Source organism: Astatotilapia calliptera, chromosome 5 (assembly GCF_964374335.1).
Source record: "Astatotilapia calliptera chromosome 5, fAstCal68.1, whole genome shotgun sequence".
NCBI lineage: Eukaryota > Metazoa > Chordata > Actinopteri > Cichliformes > Cichlidae > Astatotilapia > Astatotilapia calliptera.
The window spans coordinates 38,766,263-38,787,781 of record NC_137426.1 but is presented as its reverse complement, the minus strand read 5'-3'; the positions used below and the strand labels follow the sequence as shown (position 1 = coordinate 38,787,781).

The window sequence follows — 21,519 nt, the reverse complement described above, 5'->3', positions numbered from 1 at the left end:
ATTTTCCTTGTTTGAGGTGACCAAATACTTATTTTCCACCCTAATTTACGAATAAATTCTTTACAAATCCTACCATGTGAATTCATGGATTTTTTTTTCACATTCTGTCTCTCACAGTTGAAGTGTACCTCTGGTGCAAATTACTGACCTCTGTCATCATTTTAAGTGGGGGAACTTGCACAATCGGTGGCTGACTAAATACTTTTTTGCCCCACTGTACTAGAAAACAGAAACAGAAACGTCTTTCTGAATTGATACACCTTATTTCGCAATTGGATGAGCAACACTCTACAACCCCCTCTCCAGATTTGTATAAACAAAGACTAACGTTACAAACTGAATTTAATTTAATCTCAACCCAGCAGTCAGTCTATGATTCTTAAATCTAGAGGAAGATGGTATGAACACGGAGAAAAAGCATCTAAAATTTTAGCACATCAGCTTCGTAAATCAGAAGCAACTCGTATAATCCCTAAAATTAGGACTAAATCTGGACATGTCACCACTACACCACAAAAAAAAAAAGAGAGTTTCAAAATATTCTATTCCAGTCTCTATGATTCTGAATCTTTAAACACGCCTGGACTGTTTGAGGCTTTTTTTGATGGAATGACAGTTCCGACTTTAACCTCGGCATTCAGAGGCCAATTGGAGGAGCAAATTACAGTGGAAGAAATTAAATTGGCGATTAGCTCAATGCAGAATGGCAAACCCCCGGGTCCGGATGGGTATCCGGTTGAATTTTTCAAGACCTTTAAAGTTTATCACCTTTATTACGAGACATGCTCATTGAGTCATTGGTTTCAAAATGTCTTCCCCTAACGCTTCGACAAGCGACCATCTCACTCCTATTGAAGCCAAATAAGGATCCATTAGAGTGTTCATCATATCGTCCTATATCACTCTTAAATGTAGATTTAAAAATACTGTCAAAAACACTTGCTCTCAGGCTAGAGCAATACCTACCATTGTTAATCTCTCCAGATCAGACAGGTTTCGTGAAGGGTAGGCATGGTTTTTTCAACCTGCGCAGGTTTTTAAACATATTACACACCAAGTCAACTACAACCCCTGAAATTGCCTTATTACTCGATGCTGAGAAGGCATTTGACCGGGTGGAGTGGGATTATCTGTTTTATACTCTACATAAATTTGGATTCGGCCCTAATTTCATTTCATGGATTCAGTTACTTTACTCCTCACCTATGTCACGTGTTAGAACAAATTCGTTATTCTCTTCTTATTTCCCACTTCTCCGTGGTACGAGACAAGGTTGTCCCTTATCCCCTCTTCTTTTTGCATTATCAATTGAACCACTGGCGATTAAACTGCGAGCTGACAGTTGCATTAAGGGCATCTTCAGACGTGACCAGGAGCACAAAATATCCTTATATGCTGACGACCTCCTGCTGTATATGTCAGAGCCTTTATGCTCTCTTCCCCGTGCTCTTGCCATTTTTGAATGTTTTGGTAATATTTCAGGTTACAAGTTGAACCTGCATAAAAGTGAACTTCTCTGTGTCAACTCTATATCAGGGTATGTGACCTATCTGGGGGTTAAGGTTACCCACTCATACAAAGATCTTTATGAAAGAAACTTTGTCGCGCTGCTTAAAAATACTGAGACGGATCTTCAGAGATGGAACAATTTACCACTGTCATTAATTGGCCGCATCAATTCTATCAAAATGAACATACTTCCCAAGTTCCTTTATTTATTTCAATGTATCCCATGCTACTTACCCAATAAGTATTTTATAACACTGAATAAGCATATCTCTGCATTTATTTGGAATGGCAAAAGTCCACGAATTCGTAAAGATTTCATGCAGAGGACTAGGCCAATGGGTGGATTAGCCTTGCCAAACTTTCAGTCTTATTATTGGGCAGCAAATATTCGTAATATGCTGTACTGGATGAGTAATGTTACTACAGAGACTCCAGCTTGGCTCCAAATTGAGTCATCCAATTGTGGCGAAGTTTGCCTATCAGCTTTGTTGAGTTCAGCTCTCCCATTAGAACTATACACCTATAAACGTAACCCTTTGTTGTATGACTCGCTCAGAGTCTGGGTGCAATGTAGGAAAAGGTTGGGGTTACACTTAATGTCAATTAAAGCACCTATCTGCTCAAACCATATGTTCCCACCCTCCATGATGGACTCTGCCTTTAAAATATGGGAAAGTAATGGCCTTAGAAATATCAAAGACCTTTTTGTAGATGGGATTTTTGCCTCATTCACGCAGCTCCTGAAGCAGTTTAATGTTCCTCGGCAACATTTTTTCCGCTATTTACAAATTCGTCACTTTGTAAAGAGTCGATTTCCTTCATTTCCGGAACTACCTGAGGAAACTTCTTTGGATAAAATTATTAATATAAAGAGAGGGGCGATTAAAGAAATCTATGCTATACTATTAGATCTTCAATCTCCTTCTCTCTTCATCCTTAAAGCACAGTGGGAGAAAGACCTTGGGATGACTATAACAGATGAGCTCTGGCAATCTTTTCTCCAGAGGGTACACTCTTCGATATGTGCCAGGCATGGGCTCCTTCAATTTAAGGTCCTACACCGATTACATATCTCCAAGGAAAAGTTAGCCAAGTTCTATCCAGGAGCTGACCCTCTGTGTAACAGATGTAAAGCAGAAACAGGTTCGCTCCTTCATACCTTTTGGACATGCCCCAATCTTCATAACTATTGGGTGTCTATATTTAACACTCTGTCAGAGATGTATAACGTTAAATATGATCCTTCTGCTCTAACGGCTATCTTTGGGGTGATACCTCAAGACATCACTTCGAATTCTATTGCCTTTGCTTCACTTATCGCAAGGCGCCTTATACTTTTAAGATGGAAGCAGGAAGCTCCTCCCACACATGAACAGTGGCTTGCGGAGCTCATGAGGTTTTTACATTTAGAAAAGATGAGATATACACTGGCAGGTTCAACCACCAAATTTCTTAAGGCATGGCAGCCATTCCTGATGTACATGGAAACATTTAAAATGACCACCTTATCATGACCGGATGCCATATCTCTATATCACTATCATAGTTAACTGTACACTGAATGTCCCTTATACATTTTATTTTTCTATTTGTTTGTTGTTGTTTGTTTTTCGTTGTTTTGTAGGGGTTTCTTTGGTTTGTTTGTTTGTTTTTTCCTTCTCTATTTCTGTTATCTTTTGGGGTATTGTAAATACTGAACAGCAAACTACTGTATGTTCAATGTTTTGTTGTTAACATGCTGCTGTGACTGAAAATAAAATTTATAAAAAAAAACTGTCTAAATTCTTCCATCTGTAATAAAATGATCAGCGCTGCTGCTTTACCAGGTGTAACTATGAAGTTTAACATCCATGGAAACAAGATTTATTACATTTAACAGAGTTAGAAGTTAGCAGGAAGTTGGCTCACTAGCTTCCACCTAAACATGCTGCATTCTCTATGCTGTTTAATTATTCATTTCAATAAAGAGCTTTCATTTCTTAGCCTGTTCATCCCAAGCAGACACAGTGGAGGACTATTGGCACAATGTAGCATATCACATCAGGAGAGTTTCCATTTGTTTCCTCATTTAAAAAGAACAAGGGGGCCACACTTACAGATGTTGCACAGATGACAAATTTCTTGTAAGAAAGCTGTCAGTTTCCATACTCCAGTCCCTGTAAACTGTGTAATGGAGTGGAGCTGAAGGCTTACTCGGAGTCTCTTTTGATGAATCCTTTCTTTCCTCTTGCATTCCTTGGATAGAAGAGTAACTCAGGTGAGCAGCTGTGTTCTCTGAAGTCAAATAATAAAACCAGATGTGTTGGGAGCAGCGGGTGAATGTGCCTTCTTTCTCTCTAATTTCCTCAGGTTGGCAATGAAACCGTATTGTCTACCACCATCATGTAACGGCTCGTGCACTGAGACCTATCTGCAGGGCGACTTCTCCTCTTCAGCACAGTTCTTTGTGTGTGTTGGTGTGTTTGCCTTCCTTTATTGCACCGCCACACTCATAGTCTACCTGGGCTACCGGAGCGTCTACCTGCAGACCAGCCGTGGTCCCGTCATAGTGAGTACACGTTTTGTAGAGCAGTGAGCATGTGGGTGCTACAGACGGAAGGTTTGCTGCATGGTAACAAGACGACCAGTGTTACTGGCTTCATCTTGGAGTGGGTTTAATGGCTGATGGGTGTAAGCATCGGAGAAAGCTTTGTCCTCCTCTATGCTGCTTAAGTAAAAATGTTCACATCCTATAATCTGCAAATGTAACTCCACATCAGTGTGTCATTGAAAACTATACATGCATACATTGGTGAGCATTTGTGTTTGATAGGACCTGCTGCTGACCGCTGCCTTTGCCTTCCTCTGGCTCGTGTCCTCCTCGGCCTGGGGCAAAGGCCTGACCGACGTTAAATATGCCACTGACCCCAACCGCCTGGTGCAGTTGTGTACCAGCTGTAAAGCAGGAGAGTTTCCTTCCATGGGCAGGCTCAACGCCTCTGTGGTAAGTGTTGCTTACAAAGGCTTACATCGATGATATCAGTGATAGGGCTACGTTTACGGCAAACATGTAAAAAGCATGTTCTTGTAAGAATATGAAGCAAAAATAAGTCTGTTTTTGTACGTGAGGCTTTGCTCAACTGATGCTGATGTCGAAACATGTGCAACAAGCTGTTTGTTAAATAACTCGTTGCTGGTGCAGTAGGATGCATCGTGTACTGAATAACTAAGTCCTGTCCACAGGTCATGAACTCGTTCTCAACAGTCACAAATGTAACTCAACATAGCTCGTATTTTTCTACAAATATGCAGGTGCTTGTTTGTGTTATTGAACACGATGTTAGTTTTAGAAAAAAATGGTACTGAACAAAGACGAGCTTCAGATTGTGACTCTTACAGTACCATAGATCTGTGGAACAACAAACTCTCACAGTTTTTCCGGTTTGAATTTTGTAAGGCGCTCTGAGTAGGAGGCCATTCAGACCTTTAGATGGTTTGTTACAGCCTAGTGGACCAGGTCCAGTCACTGATGCTTCTTATAATTCATGTAACGTTTATACACAGGAAGAATGAACCAACAGAAAACACAATGAAGCAAGAAACTCTGGGTAGGCAGGTGTTACACAAAGATAAGGGAATGAAACCAGACGTGCACGCGGGCTGTGCAAACAGGCCAGGTTAGTTTAGCTGGATGTTCCTAGCAAACTGTTTGAAAAACCACTCAAAAATGCACATTTATCACATAGGGGAGAGACTTTACCAAAGGTTTCATTGAGTTTTGTCTTCGAGTAATGGAGTCTATGCAGAGCCTTAACCCTCCTGCCATCCTTTAAAAAACTCACACCCATCACCCTAGGGACCATTCTCAGCCACGCCATAAAAAGACCATATATCCATATTTTATTCCACTTTAAATTAGCCAACCTTGTAAAACTACTTCTCCCTGAAATATTCATGTAAAGTTTTAATTATATTTTCGTTGTTTTAACCCTTCAAATCCCAGTGTTATTACATGAGCGCCCTGTGTTATAAGCCCCAAAAACCAAAAAACGAAACTAAATATTTCCACAAAAAACCAGTTGAAGTAATATGTGATTGTCATTATAAGTAGGCCTTTAGATGGACCAAAGATTGGCACCAACATACATTTTGACCTGCCATTATTTTTCTTGCATTTTTTTTGCAATTTAAAAATTAAAACTTCAAGGCCCTGAGTCTTCATTGACATCCAAGAAAAGAAGAAAAAATAAAATCATATGATGATAATTTGGGGTTGAAAAATAGCGTTTATAATGGAAGTCAATGGGCAGAAAATGGTCCCCAGGGTGATGGGTGTGGGGATTTCTGCTGCTCAGCCATTTTAGGCTGATTTAAGGAATTCACACTGGAATATTAACATTGACAGGTAAAAACTATCCTGTGGCAAGTTTGGTTATATTCCACTGAACACAGTGGAAATGGCAGCCATTTAACACATAGCAGTGGCACAAAAAGGTCCCAAGAAGGCAGGAGGGTACTGAATGAGCCCATACCTGGAGAGGCTCAGCACTGGCTCAGGCCCCTGTGGGAGGGGCTGCATTAACCAGCACAGTCTTTGACAAACTGGGAGATCAGATGTTTAGATTTTGGTTGCTTCAAAAAATAGAATAGAAATGGAAACTATGATTTTTAGGTTCAGCGTTAAGATCAGGGATGCACCCCCACATAAAATGTCTAATTCGATGATAACAAAAATGCGTTGGACGACAGCTCAGAGGACCCAGCTTTCTTAGAGTCCCAGGGTGGGGTGCTTGAAGCTGCTCCACCCGGGGACTCTGTCGTCCTACTGGTAGACTTCAACACTCATGTGGGCAACGACAGTTAGACCTTTAGGGTGAGACTGGGAGGAACGGCCAGCCTGACCTGAACCAGGGCGGTGTTCTGTTACTGGACTAGTGTGTAAAGCGCAGTTTGTCCATAACAAACACCATGTTTGACCGTAAGGCGGTCCCTAAGTGCACACGGCTCCAGGACACCCCAGATTTATACGTTCTGGACACTGGAGTGCAGAGAGGGGCTGAGCTGTCAGCTGATGACCAGCTGCTGATGAGTTAGATCAGGTGGTGGGGCAGGACGCCGCACAGAGCCGGCGTATAGTGAGGGTGGGTCGAATGGGTTCGTACTTATTTACGTGCTGTAACTGGTTCACATTGAGTACATTAATTAAAATCAAATTTAGACTGAAATAAAGTCATTTGATTATATTAATATGGCACAATGTTTAGTTAGCTTTGCACAAACACAGCTGGTAGAAATATCCTCAAAATGTAAATAAATGTAGTCCTGGAACTTTTACCATGGCCACAGAGTTCCTGTAGGTGTACTGTGTGGTTGCCCCAGCATCTTTGTACATGCCAAAAGTATTCAACCATCTCTTTCGAGATCATTGGATGAAGATGTTTCACCTTCAACCACGTTGTATTAAAACGTGGCCTGATTCTTGCAGCATGCAGTCTTCAAACAGGTGAAGAGATGGCTCGCTCTCAGGAGTGTATGATACGATGCCACCTGTGCAACAAATCCAGCTGTGAATATTCCCTGCTACCGTCAGCTGTTAGTGGTATTATAATAAAGTGGACGCGATTGGTTCCCAATCAGCTTAGCCACAAAGCGGTAGGTCAGGTAAAATCACAGTGCAGGGTCAGCAGATGCCACCGAGCTTCACCGAGCTTCATGTGGCCTGCAGACTAGCTCGAGATCAGTGTATAGAGAGCTTAATGGAATGGGTTTGGCAGTCATGGCTGAGCAGCTGCACCCTAGTCTTACATAACCAAATGCAATGCAAAGTGTTGGATGCAGTGGTGTAAAGCATGTCACCACCAGACTTTAGAGCAGTGGAGACGTGTTCTCTGGAGCTACAAGTCACATTTGTCCATCCGGCAGTCCAATGGATGAGCCTGGGTTTGGTGGCAAGTGTTTGGTAGACGTGTGAAGAATAATGCTTCAGCATACCCAGACACTTTGGAGAATTCCATGTTCCCAACACTGTGGGAAAACGTTGGGTTATCATCCTGTTCCAACCTGACTGCACACTAGTGCACAAAGCAAGGTGTCTAAAGCTGAGCGAGCTTAATGTGAGAGAGCCTGACCTCAGTGCTGATGACCTTTGGGATGAGTTTGAGCCGACATCACTGTCTGACCTCACGAGTGCACTTCTGGAAGAATTGTCCAAATTTCCCATGAACATGTTGGTAAACCTCGTGCACAGCCTTCCCAGAAGAGCTGCAGATGGTGGGCCGATACCATAGTCAACCTGTGGATTAAAGATGCACATGCATGTGAAAGCAGACAAGCAAATATTCTTGGCAGTTATATCGTGAAGTGTTGGAAGCACCGCTGTCACCAGCTCATTGCACTGACCTCTAGCAGGCCTGTCAAACTTGTACAAAGGTATAACTCCCTATGTCAGTTAGTAATGGCCCGTCAGCATGTGGGAGCCCACTCTAGCCCTGCTGAGAATCCATGCAGGCAGGGGCGGGACTTTGTTTTGATGGGCACACTGTGCAGCCAATCAGCATGTATGTGCATGTAGCACAGAGCCATGGCTCAGTGTCTGAACGTGCTGTTGTATTTCTGAACCACAAACAAGCAGAAACTTTGCACCTTTAGCTGTGTTCATGTGTTCTACAGCTTGTTTACTGATGAAGCCGTCTCTTATTCATACTCCACAAAGTCATGAAACACTGAAACGTTTCCTTTGCACTACAGAAAGGAGCGTTTTGCTTACAGTTTCATCTTCACACTGACAGAAAGTGTGCTGTGTGTGGCCCACCGTGTAAAATGACCTGTTGGGATGTGTTGTGCTTCACACGGACTCTGCCTTCACCAACTAGATGCTCATTGTCAGGGAGATCTGACTGACTGATGCATGTGGATGACAGAAATATAAAGCAGGCTTGTGTTAGAGACACGCAGAGCTGCGATCCTTGTGAAGAAGGCTGCCACCAAAGCTAGCTTTATTCTCAGCATACCTAACGTCTATAATCTTGTCTTTATGTTAGAATTGTACTGATAGCACAGGTCTGCAGCCAAAAACCAAGCTTTTTGACTGGTCTCTCATAGACTTGTACTGAAACCGGGAAAAAATTGCATGTGGTCAGATAGATTAGATTTTTCCTAACAGCCGCCCTCTGCTTTCATTCCTGCTTTGCACACTCTTGGCTCTCTCTCCATGAGCTTCATGAGGTCGTCACCTGAAGTGGTTTCCAACAGTCTGGAAGGAGTTCAGAGATGCTGAGCACCTGTTGGATCCATCTCATCCCAAACCATCTCAGTGGGTGGAGGCCAGGCCTCCATCACTCTCCTTCTTGGTCAAACAGCCCTCACACAGCCTGCATGTGTGTTTGGGGTCATTGTGCTGTCCTGGCATGTGGCTGCAGGATGCTGTGGTAGCCATGCTGGGTCAGTCTGCCTTCAGCTTGGAATAAATCCCCAACAGTGTCCCCAGCAACACCCCCACACCTCACACCTGGTCCTCCATGCTCCACAGTGGGAACCAGGGCTGTGCGATATGACCAAAGTCTCATATCCTGATATCAGACATCCATCGTCCGGTAACGATATAAATCACAAACATGTAACATTTTCTGTAAAGTCTGTGAATCTCGGGCAGCTCGACCTGCGTGAAGTGTTTCCAGCTGTGCGTCGTGTAGCTGAGTCGAGTGTTTTAACGATGCATGAAACGACACATGTTTAGACACAAGTTGTAACGGCGCCGTTTTCTTTGTGAGTATTTCTTACACGGCGTGCTGCGGGGAGAAGCCTGTTCTAACGTTTGAGTCTGAGCTTTATTTTTAGCACCTGGCGTCTTTTTTACTTCTCATCCGTAAATAATCTGCATCTTTTATGTGATTCAGTTTATTTTGAAAAGTCTCAACAGGATCTTAAACTTTATTCTGAAAGGTTTATGTGGAACATAAACAAGCGGACACGTGATGCTGTTACTGTCGTTGTTGCTAACAACAACACATAAAAACAGGCGCTTGTCGTCCGTAGTGTGGTTGTATTAAATCTAAGACAGAGAGACCTTTAATAAAGCCGCTACAGTGACCATCAGAACATGAAAACAGCTGGAAACTGTTTATTTTGCAACAGCACCAAACAAACGATAGCGTAAATGAAACGATGGATGTTTATATCGTTATATCGAACAGCCCTAGTGGGAACCATGCATGTAGAGACCATCGTGCACCTTTTCTGCACAAAGACACGGCGCGTGGAACCAAAGATCTCAGCTGTGGACTCATCAGACCAAAGCACAGATGGTCTAATGTCCACTGCTTGTGTTTCTTGGCCCAAACAAATCTCTGCTCTTTGCTTGTCCTCAGTCGTGGTCTCTCAGCAGCTGTCTGACCGTAAAGGCCTGATTCACAGTCTGCTCTGAACATGCAGAGATGTGTCTGCTGCTGGAGCTCTGTGAGGCATCCATCTGGGCTCTGATCTGAGCTGCTGCTAACTTGGCTGTCCTCAGCAGCAGAGGGACTCTGGGTCTTCCTGTCCTGGGGCGTCCTCGTGTGGGACAGTCTCATCGTGGTGCTTCATGGTTTCTGCGACTGCACTCGGGGACACATTCCAAGTTTTAGCAGTTTTACAGCCTGACTGACCTTCAGTTCTTACAGTAATGCTGCTGTTTCTCTTTACTCAGCTGATTGGTTGTTGCCATAATATGAACTCTAACAGCTGTCAAACAGAGCCGTCAGCTGTGCACCAACCTGACTGCTGCACAACACAACTGATGGTCCCAACTCCATTACGAAGGCAACAAATGAGCCCTGACAGGCTCACCTGTGAGGTGAAACCATGTCAGGTGACGACATCACGAAGCCCACTGAGCAGGCCGAGGGTTTGCAAAAAATAAAGAAAAGGCGTGAGACCATGCAAGCTCTTTCAGAGAGCAGCGAGACTGACACATTTACAACAGAACAGTGGGAAAGTTGTTCTCCAGCTTTGAGCGGTCGATACAAGGCTGACATACTTCAGGGCTTCATCTGTCACTGAACAGTCAACAGCTCCAAGCATCACTGTGTCGAGTAATGAGATCAAAACGTCCAGACAACAACAGCACAAAGGAAGCGCTCACTGGTTTCCTTCTTACACATGTTAATGTAGCTGCACGCAGTATTTGCTTGTTTGCTTTTAAAGAAAGTTGTGTTTACATGACATCAAATATTTTAAGGAAGAAATGTCCTTGAATTGAAAAATAAGTTACAATCCCATGAAAACTAAATCAAATGGAAAGCAGGTGCTACAAGCCGGTCCTCTGCTTCGTGTCAGGCTTTCGCACAGAAAATGGATTGCCCCCTTCATCCGTCCTTTGTTTGTCACACAGATTTGTTACACAAACATGACGCCGCACATGTAAGAAGCAGTTTCCATTTACTGCACTGAGAAATCAGTGAAGGAGACACAACATGCCGTCAGTGGCGTTCCACAGCCGTGAACTTTGTTAGGTCTTGTGTTTCTGTCAGTGTGTGACCCTCAGACTCGCCTCATCACTGCAGCAGCCAGTCAGTCTTTGTTCTTCAGCAGGCTGCCGGTCAGTTCACCTGCATCCATGTCATGTTGGGGCGACTGTAGCCCCGGATAGAGCGAGTTGTCCTCGGCTCCTCCAGCCTGCGAGCCTAACCTGTTGCTCCGCGATGCTTCCTCGTGGCTGCAGTGTTAATGTGAGAAACATGTGCTGGTGTGAACGGATGAATGGGTGTTTCTAGAGTAGAAACGTGCTGCATAACAGATCCTTTAACTTTACGATCGTAGCTCAAGAGTTGGGAGTTCGTCCTGTAATCGGAAGGTTGCCGGTTCGAGCCCCGGCTCGGACAGTCTCGGTCGTTGTGTCCTTGGGCGAGACACTTCACCCGTTGCCTACTGGTGGTGGTCAGAGGGCCCGGTGGCGCCAGTGTCCGGCAGCCTCGCCTCTGTCAGTGCGCCCCAGGGTGGCTGTGGCTACAATGTAGCTGCCATCACCAGTGTGTGAATGTGTGTGTGGATGGGTGGATGACTGGTTGATTAAAGTGCTTTGGGGTCCTTAGGGACTAGTAAAGTGCTGTACAAATACAGGCCATTTACCATTTACTGTAGATTTTTCTGTTTAAAAAAAGGCAGCTGGTCTTCACGTTGAAGCTTCTGGAACAGACCACCAGCTACAGCCTCTTACGGCACTTCCAGTAAAAGGTGCTGCTGTTTTGGACACTAGAGAAACTCGTGCTGCATCCACTGTGTCAGTGGCTCCACATTAAACACAAGCTGAGCACTACAGAGTCGTGGCCCAAGCCATCCAGGATGTTTTTAAGATGACAGAGTTACTGGATTGATGAGGTTACACAGCTGTTTGTACCCTTGAGTACCTGCTTAAACCTGTGGCAGGAGAAACAGACTGTCCCATGGTGGGATGGTGTTTCAGGCTGATATCCAGACACCTGAATGGATCCCAGTGCTGTGCTGTCTCTGTGTATCCAGCCTTGGAAGAGCCTGAGGCTCAGAGCTCATTCTGTCTGACACCAGGGGTCCTCCAGCTGTTTAAAGAAGACCACAGCATGCTGCTGCTGCTGTTAATAATGACATCCTCATTGCCCAGTTTACGGCTCAGTGCTCCTTTGAGCTCACCTGAGAGTTCATTAACCTGTCGTGAGGGACTGATGCAGGTTCTCAGGATCTCCAGGGACCTCTGACTTTCTTTCATAGTGACTGAATGAACAGCTGTGCACACGGTCCTCACTACCTCGTTCAGTTTGATATCTACGGTGGCCCCTAGAGACAAAGCATGTACAAACTCCAAAACACAACGGAAGTGCTCCAGGACGCTAGGGGCAGTGTTGAGCTCGATTTGCAAAATAAACAGCAAGTTGGTTGCAAACACATGGGCTGTGTGGGACGGTCTAGCAACCGTGATACTAACCGCTGGAAACGTGTCATACAACTGTGGTTGACATTAATGAAGGAGAACAGATTTTGTTCATTTGTTTGTTTCTACACGAGCTCTGTGTGATTAGTTATCTGAGGCTGAGACCACAGGACTGTGAACATGAGTGTTGGGCTTCATTTCTGTGCTGAACAGTCGTTTAAGATTAGCTGATGTTGTTCATGAGACTAAAGTCATCTCACTGTGGTAATGTAAATATAATATGGACAATATTATAGTTATTAACATTGTTAGCTATTACAGCAGTGAACATGAACTCCGTGTCAAACACTGAGCTTCAGTAAAGATTCAAGTTGCAGTTATTTATATTTCCTGTCACCTTAAATCTTCACTCAAGTATCTGTGACAGTGTGTATACAGATGTGTTATATATAAGAGACAAATATTGTTCTTTTAATATGTTGGTACTAAATTTGGCTCAATGCTTACATATATGTGTAAAAAGAAAATGTAGGAGCTGTGATAACTGTGTCTGATAGAATGAAGAGTAGACTGATATATGAAATATTCCTTTATTGGGTGAGAAAATCAGACCATGTCATAACTGCTGTAAGTCACACAGAATAGCTATCAGAGCCTCAAACAGGCTGACGTCTGCTAAATGGGTCAAACTGGGCAGAAAGTCTACAAACACATAACATCCTTATAGAATATGATGTAACACTATAGATCAACTTAGCTCAGAATATATAAAGCATATAAACAATCACAGCAATATGATGCAACAAACACAGCAGCTACTGATCCAAAATACTCAAAGCTTCATAGAACTGAAACAAACGTTTATTTTAGCTCCATTCTGCTGCTGATACAGACTTTAGGTTTCTGAACATTAAACTTGTTGCTGCCTTTCATAGTGTGTAACTTGAAGGCCCTGAGTACTCTGAGTACTTTCTCCCACACTGGAAACACTGGGAGGATAACATTATTTGAACATTACCTAATAAGACTGATTCAGCACAGACAGTTATGTTAAACTTTCCTAGCAGTCCTTCACAAACAGGGAACAGTCTGTCTATTCTCTCCATCTGTCAGCTGCTGCTGGCTCTTCCCCCTCCTCTTCCTCACACACTGCTGAGTTTGTCCTGGTGGATCATCAGGGCTGCAAAGCCTCACAGATGATGTGCAGCAGTGGGTCCCTCAGTCTGTCCTCACTCTGGACACTTGCAGTCGTCACACATGGACATCAAATGTGTGATAAGCTGCAGGATTCAAACACAAGTGTAACTTATAAACACATGTTCATACTTTTATTCCACAATCAGAGAGAAAGAAACAGAGAGAGAGTGCAGGACAGACAGACAGGTGACAGTCTCAGGTGTACACACTGCTACACAACAGCACAGAGAAGCAGGATTTAGTGTTTGTGTTATTACGAGTGTAAACAAGAAGAGTTCCAGATGGTGCAGTGGACACATGTGTGACTGCTGTGATTAAAGCATCTTTCTTTCAGCTTAACGAGTGAACCGTCAGCTCGTTCAAACACACGTTAAAGTGCGTTTGGCTCGACACCACCGAACAGAGGCAGCAATATAACATAGCTAACATTAACAGTGCAGTGGATCCTGCTTGTGCCGTGATGTTCAGGACTGCAAACCGAGCAGCATCACTGACTTTCAGCTTGTTGTGTTTGTGGATATATGACTGACTTTAATTATCCACAAAATCATCACAATCTCTGTAAGATTAAGGTCGACTATTGAACGGCGTATATTTAAAAGGCTTTAAAACCAAGTTAGTACAAACGTCACTAATGTCACATGACTTTGCTGACATGTGACCAACAGTCATGTTTAATGTTCTTCATTATTAAACATTCGCACATAAATAAGTGACGTCATATTCAGTACTTACTTCTGAAAGTTCACTCTTCGGCCGCTCCGCTTCCACTGTTTTTTTTGTGGGGTTTTTTCCCGCAAAATTATCCACACCCACCGCCGCACTATGAAGTCTGGGATACAGTGGGGCAAAAAAGTATTTAGTCAGCCACCGATTGTGCAAGTTCCCCCACTTAAAATGATGACAGAGGTCAGTAATTTGCACCAGAGGTACACTTCAACTGTGAGAGACAGAATGTGAAAAAAAAATCCATGAATCCACATGGTAGGATTTGTAAAGAATTTATTGGTAAATCAGGGTGGAAAATATGTATTTGGTCACCTCAAACAAGGAAAATCTCTGGCTCTCACAGACCTGTAACGTCTTCTGTAAGACGCTTTTCTGTCCCCCACTCGTTACCTGTATGAATGGCACCTGTTTGAACTCATCATCTGTATAAAAGACACCTGTCCACAGCCTCAAACAGTCAGACTCCAAACTCCGCCATGGCCAAGACCAAAGAGCTTTCGAAGGACACCAGGAAAAGTATTGTAGACCTGCACCAGACTGGGAAGAGTGAATCTACAATAGGCAAGCAGCTTGGTGTGAAAAAATCAACTGTGGGAGCAATCATCAGAAAATGGAAGACATACAAGACCACTGATAATCTCCCTCGATCTGGGGCTCCACGCAAGATCTCATCCCGTGGGGTCAAAATGATCATGAGAACGGTGAGCAAAGATCCCAGAACCACACGGGGGGACCTGGTGAATGACCTGCAGAGAGCTGGGACCAAAGTAACAAAGGTCACCATCAGTAACACACTACAACGGCAGGGAATCAAATCCCGCAGTGCCAGACGTGTTCCGCTGCTGAAGCCAGTGCATGTCCAGGCCCGTCTGAAGTTTGCCAGAGAGCACATGGATGATACAGCAGAGGATTGGGAGAATGTCATGTGGTCAGATGAAACCAAAGTAGAACTTTTTGGTATAAACTCAACTCGTCGTGTTTGGAGGAAGAAGAATACTGAGTTGCATCCCAAGAACACCATACCTACTGTGAAGCATGGGGATGGAAACATCATGCTATGGGGCTGTTTTTCTGCCAAGGGGACAGGACGACTGATCCGTGTTAAGGACAGAATGAATGGGGCCATGTATCGTGAGATTTTGAGCCAAAACCTCCTTCCATCAGTGAGAACTTTGAAGATGAAACGAGGCTGGGTCTTCCAACATGACAATGATCCAAAACACACCGCCCGGGCAACAAAGGAGTGGCTCCGTAAGAAGCATTTGAAAGTCCTGGAGTGGCCTAGCCAGTCTCCAGACCTCAACCCCATAGAAAATCTGTGGCGGGAGTTGAAAGTCCGTGTTGCTCGGCGACAGCCCCAAAACATCACTGCTCTCGAGAAGATCTGCATGGAGGAATGGGCCAAAATACCAGCTACTGTGTGTGCAAACCTGGTAAAGACCTATAGTAAACGTTTGACCTCTGTTATTGCCAACAAAGGTTATGTTACAAAGTATTGAGTTGTATTTTTGTTATTGACCAAATACTTATTTTCCACCCTGATTTACCAATAAATTCTTTACAAATCCTACCATGTGGATTCATGGATTTTTTTTTTCACATTCTGTCTCTCACAGTTGAAATCAAATCAAATCACTTTTATTGTCACATCACATGTGCAGGTACATTGGTACAGCACATGTGAGTGAAATTCTTGTGTGCGAGCTTCACAAGCAACAGAGTTGTGCAAAATACAATAATGTAAACAAGCAAAATACAAGAATGGCTACATCTGAAACTAATAAATATATGTACAATATATAATAGTATATGCATTTCTGGATGTGTATACTAAATATTTTTCTACGTGTGTGTGTGTACACATTTTACAAATTAAATAGAGTAAACAATAAATAAAATATATAAAATATACAGAGTTGAATATGTGCAAAACAGTGGCATTACTGTACAGTATGGAGTGCATAATGTTAAAGTTCCAGTAGTGAAGCTGAGGTGTCTATGACGTGTTCAGCAGTCTGATGGCCTGGTGGAAGAAGCTGTCTCTCAGTCTGCTGGTACGGGACCGGATGCTGCAGAACCTCCTTCCTGATGGAAGCAGTCTGAACAGTTGATGGCTGGGGTGACTGGAGTCCTTGATGATCCTCCCCGCTTTCCTCAGGCAGCGCTTCCTGTAGATGTCTTGGAGGGAGGGAAGCTCACCTCCAATTATCCGTTCAGAGCACCGTACTACTCGCTGGAGAGCTTTCCTGGAGAGTTGAAGTGTACCTCTGGTGCAAATTACTGACCTCTGTCATCATTTTAAGTGGGGGAACTTGCACAATCGGTGGCTGACTAAATACTTTTTTGCCCCACTGTATGTTGGGCCATGAAGTCTACACCGACCCATCCTTAAAATTCAGGGAAATGAAGGATGCATTTGAGGGCCGCATTTCGAGCAGCCTTTGAATTGGGACACCCTTCGTCATGTTGCTGTGATGTAATCGACCTTAAAATGTGGCCTTTAAGGCTGCAAACCCTGAATTGGGATACAGCCCAAATCCGGTCATTGGTACTTCCTGGCTTGTGTAGTTACTAGGTAACAAAAGCTCAACACTGCCCCTAGCGTCCTGGAGCACTTCCGTTGTGTTTTGGAGTTTGCACGTGTTTTGTCTCTAGGGGCCACCGTACATATCAACTGTAAGAGCTTGTGGAACAGGGAGTGTTCACCAGTTTCCCAGTGAGCCTAAGCAGTAACACACAGGCAGTCCCAGTGGTGTAATCATGTACAGCGAGAGGAATCTGGTCAAACTGGGTCCATGGTTGTTGTTTTTCAAATGAATGCAAAGGTTCATAAGTGGTGTTTGTGGTGCTTCATCGAGCCCAGCAGAAGGTGAGAGCGTGTAAAGGCAGCAACTTGTTTTTACGTGGCCGGTCATATCAACTTTAATATGTTCAACAATTAACAGCAAACGCACAAACTGTTCACTCAGAGATGGAAAAGCTCAGACAGATGGGACAGAACAGGAAGAAGAGAGGTTGTGTCTCAGTCCTACACCGGGAAAATCCTCATGTATGTTTGTTTGTTTGTTTGTTTGTTTGGCCCCCAGCTGTAAAAGGCTGATGTCATCAGCGGGTGGGAGCATGGCAGCTTGTGACTGAACTAACGAAGCGACGTTTGATGCCGAGGTGAATGTGATAGCTGAGAACAGGAACCATGCACCTGCTAAAGGTCACATCTCTATATGGACTTGTTTCTTTCATAGTGGGAAACATCCAGCAGCCTTTCTGTTATTGAAATACTTTGTGGGATATAAAGCTGACCACAGTAACGCTGTGCTGCTATAGTTGGGTTACATAAAGGGTAGCACAGAATATGGAGACATGATGCTTATGATCCAGCTGCATATCAGCTGCTGTGCTGTTAGCTCAGCCAACCAGGAGAACTCCTGAAGCGTGTTTGCATCTTTGTTTGAATGAAGTTGTGTAAGATCAGTAAACCTCAGAGCAGCAGCAGCAGGGTCAGCTGATCACAGCTGTTCAGGTTTAAATGTAAAGTCAGCTTCAGTCTGTTCACTATCAGTAAAACTGAAACCGCTTGTGTTCCCCTGCACCAGTTTACTATATCAATATAAAGGTTCAGCTGGCTTTGCTGATAGAAACGTCTTCAAACAAGCTGCTTTGGACTTTTTCACTTGTAAAGAAGTATTTCATGTGTTATGTTTAAAACCATTTAAGTACAGTTGGACCTCTGCATAGGCTGCAGCAGAAGTTAACTCCAAACAACGACACGTTCTCTTTAAATGTTGTGTGAATGAGTGTGTTGAAGCTGTAGTTACTGAGGCCAGCTCAGTCATCTTTGATTTAAGGTAACAGTTTAGCTCACGGCTCTTTTGAAATGTGGCAGAAATGTTTTTCTGTCTTCTTTTTCTCATGTTTTACATTTGAATGTCATCACTTGTGTTTTCATGTGTTTCTGCAGATTTTTGGCTTTCTGAACCTGATCCTGTGGGCAGGTAACTGCTGGTTCATTTACAAGGAGACTCCGTTCCACAAGGTTCCTGCCCCCCCCACCACCATGCAGGAAGGCGGAGCCCCGGGACCCTAATCATGCAGTTAGGGTTCCCCAGCACAGCCACGCACCCTTAAAGAAAAGCTTGATGTCCCACACTGATGTAGAGAAATCCCCCCAGTGAAACACTGGTCTGTAGCAGCCCCCTCCAGCTTTAGCGTGTCAGGACCCTCAGCTCACATCCACAGGTGGCAGCTCCCAGCAGGGCCCCTCAACATTTGTTCTGGAGATTCAGCACTGCAGCTGCTGTTGCATGCTGCCTGAAACAGTCACACTACAGTCTGCTGTGTTTGTGAAGCCTTGCATCACTGCAGGCTGGTTACACACTGACTCCAGGAGCTTTTCAGGACACACTGTGTTTGTCTCATTGCAGTACTATTACACTACACTGTACTTTAAATGTCTCCATGTAACACTAGTAACATTATTTATGTTTGGCTCTGATGTAATTACAGCGCACTGATTACTGTTTGTGTTGTTGATGCTGAATTTGTGTTGATGCCAAAGGAGAAAAAGCCGTGACTGAAATATGTTCTGTCTCCTTCATTCGTATCACTGGGGTGAGCTCGTATTAGTGCAACACTGGCACACACATCGAATGAACTGATTTCATTCAAACAGTGTGGAGAGAGTAAACAGCTAACAGATCCTCTGCTTATTGAAGAGTTTCAGTCAGGTTTCAGAGCTCAGCACAGAAACGGCTTCAGTGAAGGTTACAGACGATCTTCTCTGACAGTGGACTCATCTCTGTGCTTGTCCTGCTCCACCTCAGTGCAGCGTTCCATGCTGTCCACCATAATATCCTATTAGAGCGATTACAGCATGAATTAAGTGCGGCAGTTTCATTTATTCCTGACGATGGGAGTCACACGCTGAGCTGCACTGCTGGGACCAGTTCCTTTCTCCTGTGGCAGCATCAGCTCACTCAGAGACATCCATTCATTCTTCCTCCTCTTCTTCTTATCGGGGTCGTGGAGGGTGGAGCCTCTGAGCTACCACAGGGCGAGAGGCCCATGGACTGATTGCAAATATGATGCAGGGTTAACACACAGAGACAGCCTAACTCCACCTGACTGTGGAGGAAAGGCGGAGTACCTGGTAATAACCCACACAAACACAGTGAGAACATGAAGTCCACACACACTGGTGGGTGGTGGAGTCGAGCTGGAACAGTGCTGAGCGTTCGAAGGCGTAGCGTGCGGTTTCATTCCTGTGCAGATGATATTCAGCTTTATGTATCGGTGAGTCAGGTAGACCTGGATGGTTGTTGGAGAAACATGGTACCTGTCAGATGCTCACTCTGGTCCAATCGAGCTGTCATGTGAAAAGGCTGATTCCTCAGCACAGTCCTGTTTGGCACCATGTGAAGCTTGAAACAAGCTCCTTCATCAGCTCAGAGCTGAACTGGCAGCTTCTCTGTACCTCAGCTGCTCTTTGTGTCTGTTTGATCAATAAACATGCTCTCTGCTTCTGGCCATTTGTAAACATAATGAAGAAAACCTAGAATAATGAAGCACACACTCTTTTAATAGGTTGGGAGTGTGCCTGTGCTGTGAGGCCCTGCCTCCCTGTGCTTATGTGCAGGTGCATTATAACTCGTGTTATAATGAAACTCCAGGGCTAGAGTTGCTCATGCACTGCTGAAGCAATAACACATTAGTGTATTTGTTTTTGATTTAGGAGCAGGCAGTACATCCTCGCTGCTTCCATGACTCCCAGTATGTCACAGACTGGTTCACCAAAGATCTGACCCATGATTCACTTCCTTACCACTGAATCAGGCACAGAAGCAGCGATGCACCAAATGGAGCCGGGACATCACTGATCACGTGCCCTGCTCGTCTGGACAAACCAGGCCTAGGCGCAGTGTGCAACGACCAGCGCTAGCCTGTAACAGTGTGCATATGAAAGCACTGTATAGCACTGCTTTGTTCCATTTTTGCAGTGTGTCTAAGGTTAGAAACATCCTGTCTTTCAAATGATTCTTTCACAAACAAAAAGCTTTTTTGTGGCCTCCAGTTGGCTCAGAGGTCGTAGTGTTTGTCAGCAGGTGGATATAAGCGGAGGTACTTCTGCCTGCTTTGGTTACTCACATTTTAGCACATCTTTGCTCTTCCTCTGGTCTGTGCTTCAGTTCAGGGCTTCCTGGTGCTTCATGATGTCGTCTGTTCGTGTCCACGTTTGTATTTCAGGTGTTGACGCCACCTGTAAGTTCTATTAAAAGATCCTCCAAGCAGCCTGTGCTGCTGCAGAAGCTCCACCCTGCTGTCTCAGTAAGAACAGTAAACATCCCCGTATATTACACATGCATATTACAGTGCTAAGTATGTATGCTGGCACTGAGGTGCCCCTCTTATCAAACTGTACTTTATTTCCTCTGCAGAGGATGTGCAGGTAGCGGTGTCACGATCAGCGTTTGCAGTGCATTCAGTGGAGGAGTGGTGCAGCCATGTCCACGGCAGGCATGATCTCCTGTCTCGTTCAGTGGTGCATCATGGGTAATCTCAGTCCCCCACTGAGCGTGCTCCTGTGACTGGCCAGCACGTCATGGAGTGGGTGAGAGCTGTTGTCCAGCATTGTCTTTATCTTGGACAACATCCGCCTCTCAGACACCACCCTAAGAGAGTCCAGCTCCGTCCCCACTACGTTACTGGTCTTGTGCATCAGTTCATGCACAGCTGTTAACCTGCTGTCCCAGCATGCAACAGCATAGAAGATGGCACTGGCTACAGCAGACTCATAGAAAATCCTATTGTGGGACAGATGTTAAAAAACCTCAGCCGCCTCTGACAGCAGAGTGAGCCGGTGGATGGAGCCGTGTAAGGGTCTCATCAGTGCCACAGTCAGGGCTTCTTACACTGAGGAGGAGGAGGGAGACAACTCAGCGGTGACTAACTGAACGTCAGGACCAGCTTAAATGGCAGACAGCTGATTGTCAGATTGATTCAGGTGTGTCCAGGAGAATCTGAGCTCCCAGGAGGATCCTGTCTCTGTAAAGTAGGTCACCACAGAGACAGGGGAAACAAAGGGCAGGGACAGAAACGGGGGAGATGCACAGGAGGAGTCATACCATTCCCTGAAGACCACTTTGAACTTCCAGTGTAGACCCTAGAAGGTCCAGAATCTTATTACAGTTGTAGTCTGCCGGCTCTGTGTTATTAGCCTCCTGTGAGTGTTG

The 21,519-nt window shown here is 44.5% G+C and overlaps 1 protein-coding gene across 7 annotated transcripts in view; it reads left to right on the top strand.

Annotated features, from left to right (window-relative positions):
- Positions 1-18,869, top strand: part of sypl2a (synaptophysin-like 2a) — a 38,934-nt gene extending 20,065 nt beyond the window's left edge. For 5 of the 7 annotated variants that reach the window (XM_026169192.2, XM_026169190.2, XM_026169191.2 and 2 more), the window contains exons 4-6: positions 3,859-4,057; positions 4,322-4,492; positions 18,252-18,869. In XM_026169192.2, the coding sequence (XP_026024977.2) occupies positions 3,859-4,057; positions 4,322-4,492; positions 18,252-18,377 (496 nt within the window). In that variant the 3' untranslated portion in view covers positions 18,378-18,869. The remainder of the gene's footprint in view (positions 1-3,858; positions 4,058-4,321; positions 4,493-18,251) is intronic. The other 2 variants (XM_080301464.1, XM_080301465.1) reach the window with 1 other exon arrangement.
- Positions 18,870-21,519: the final 2,650 nt, after the last annotated feature.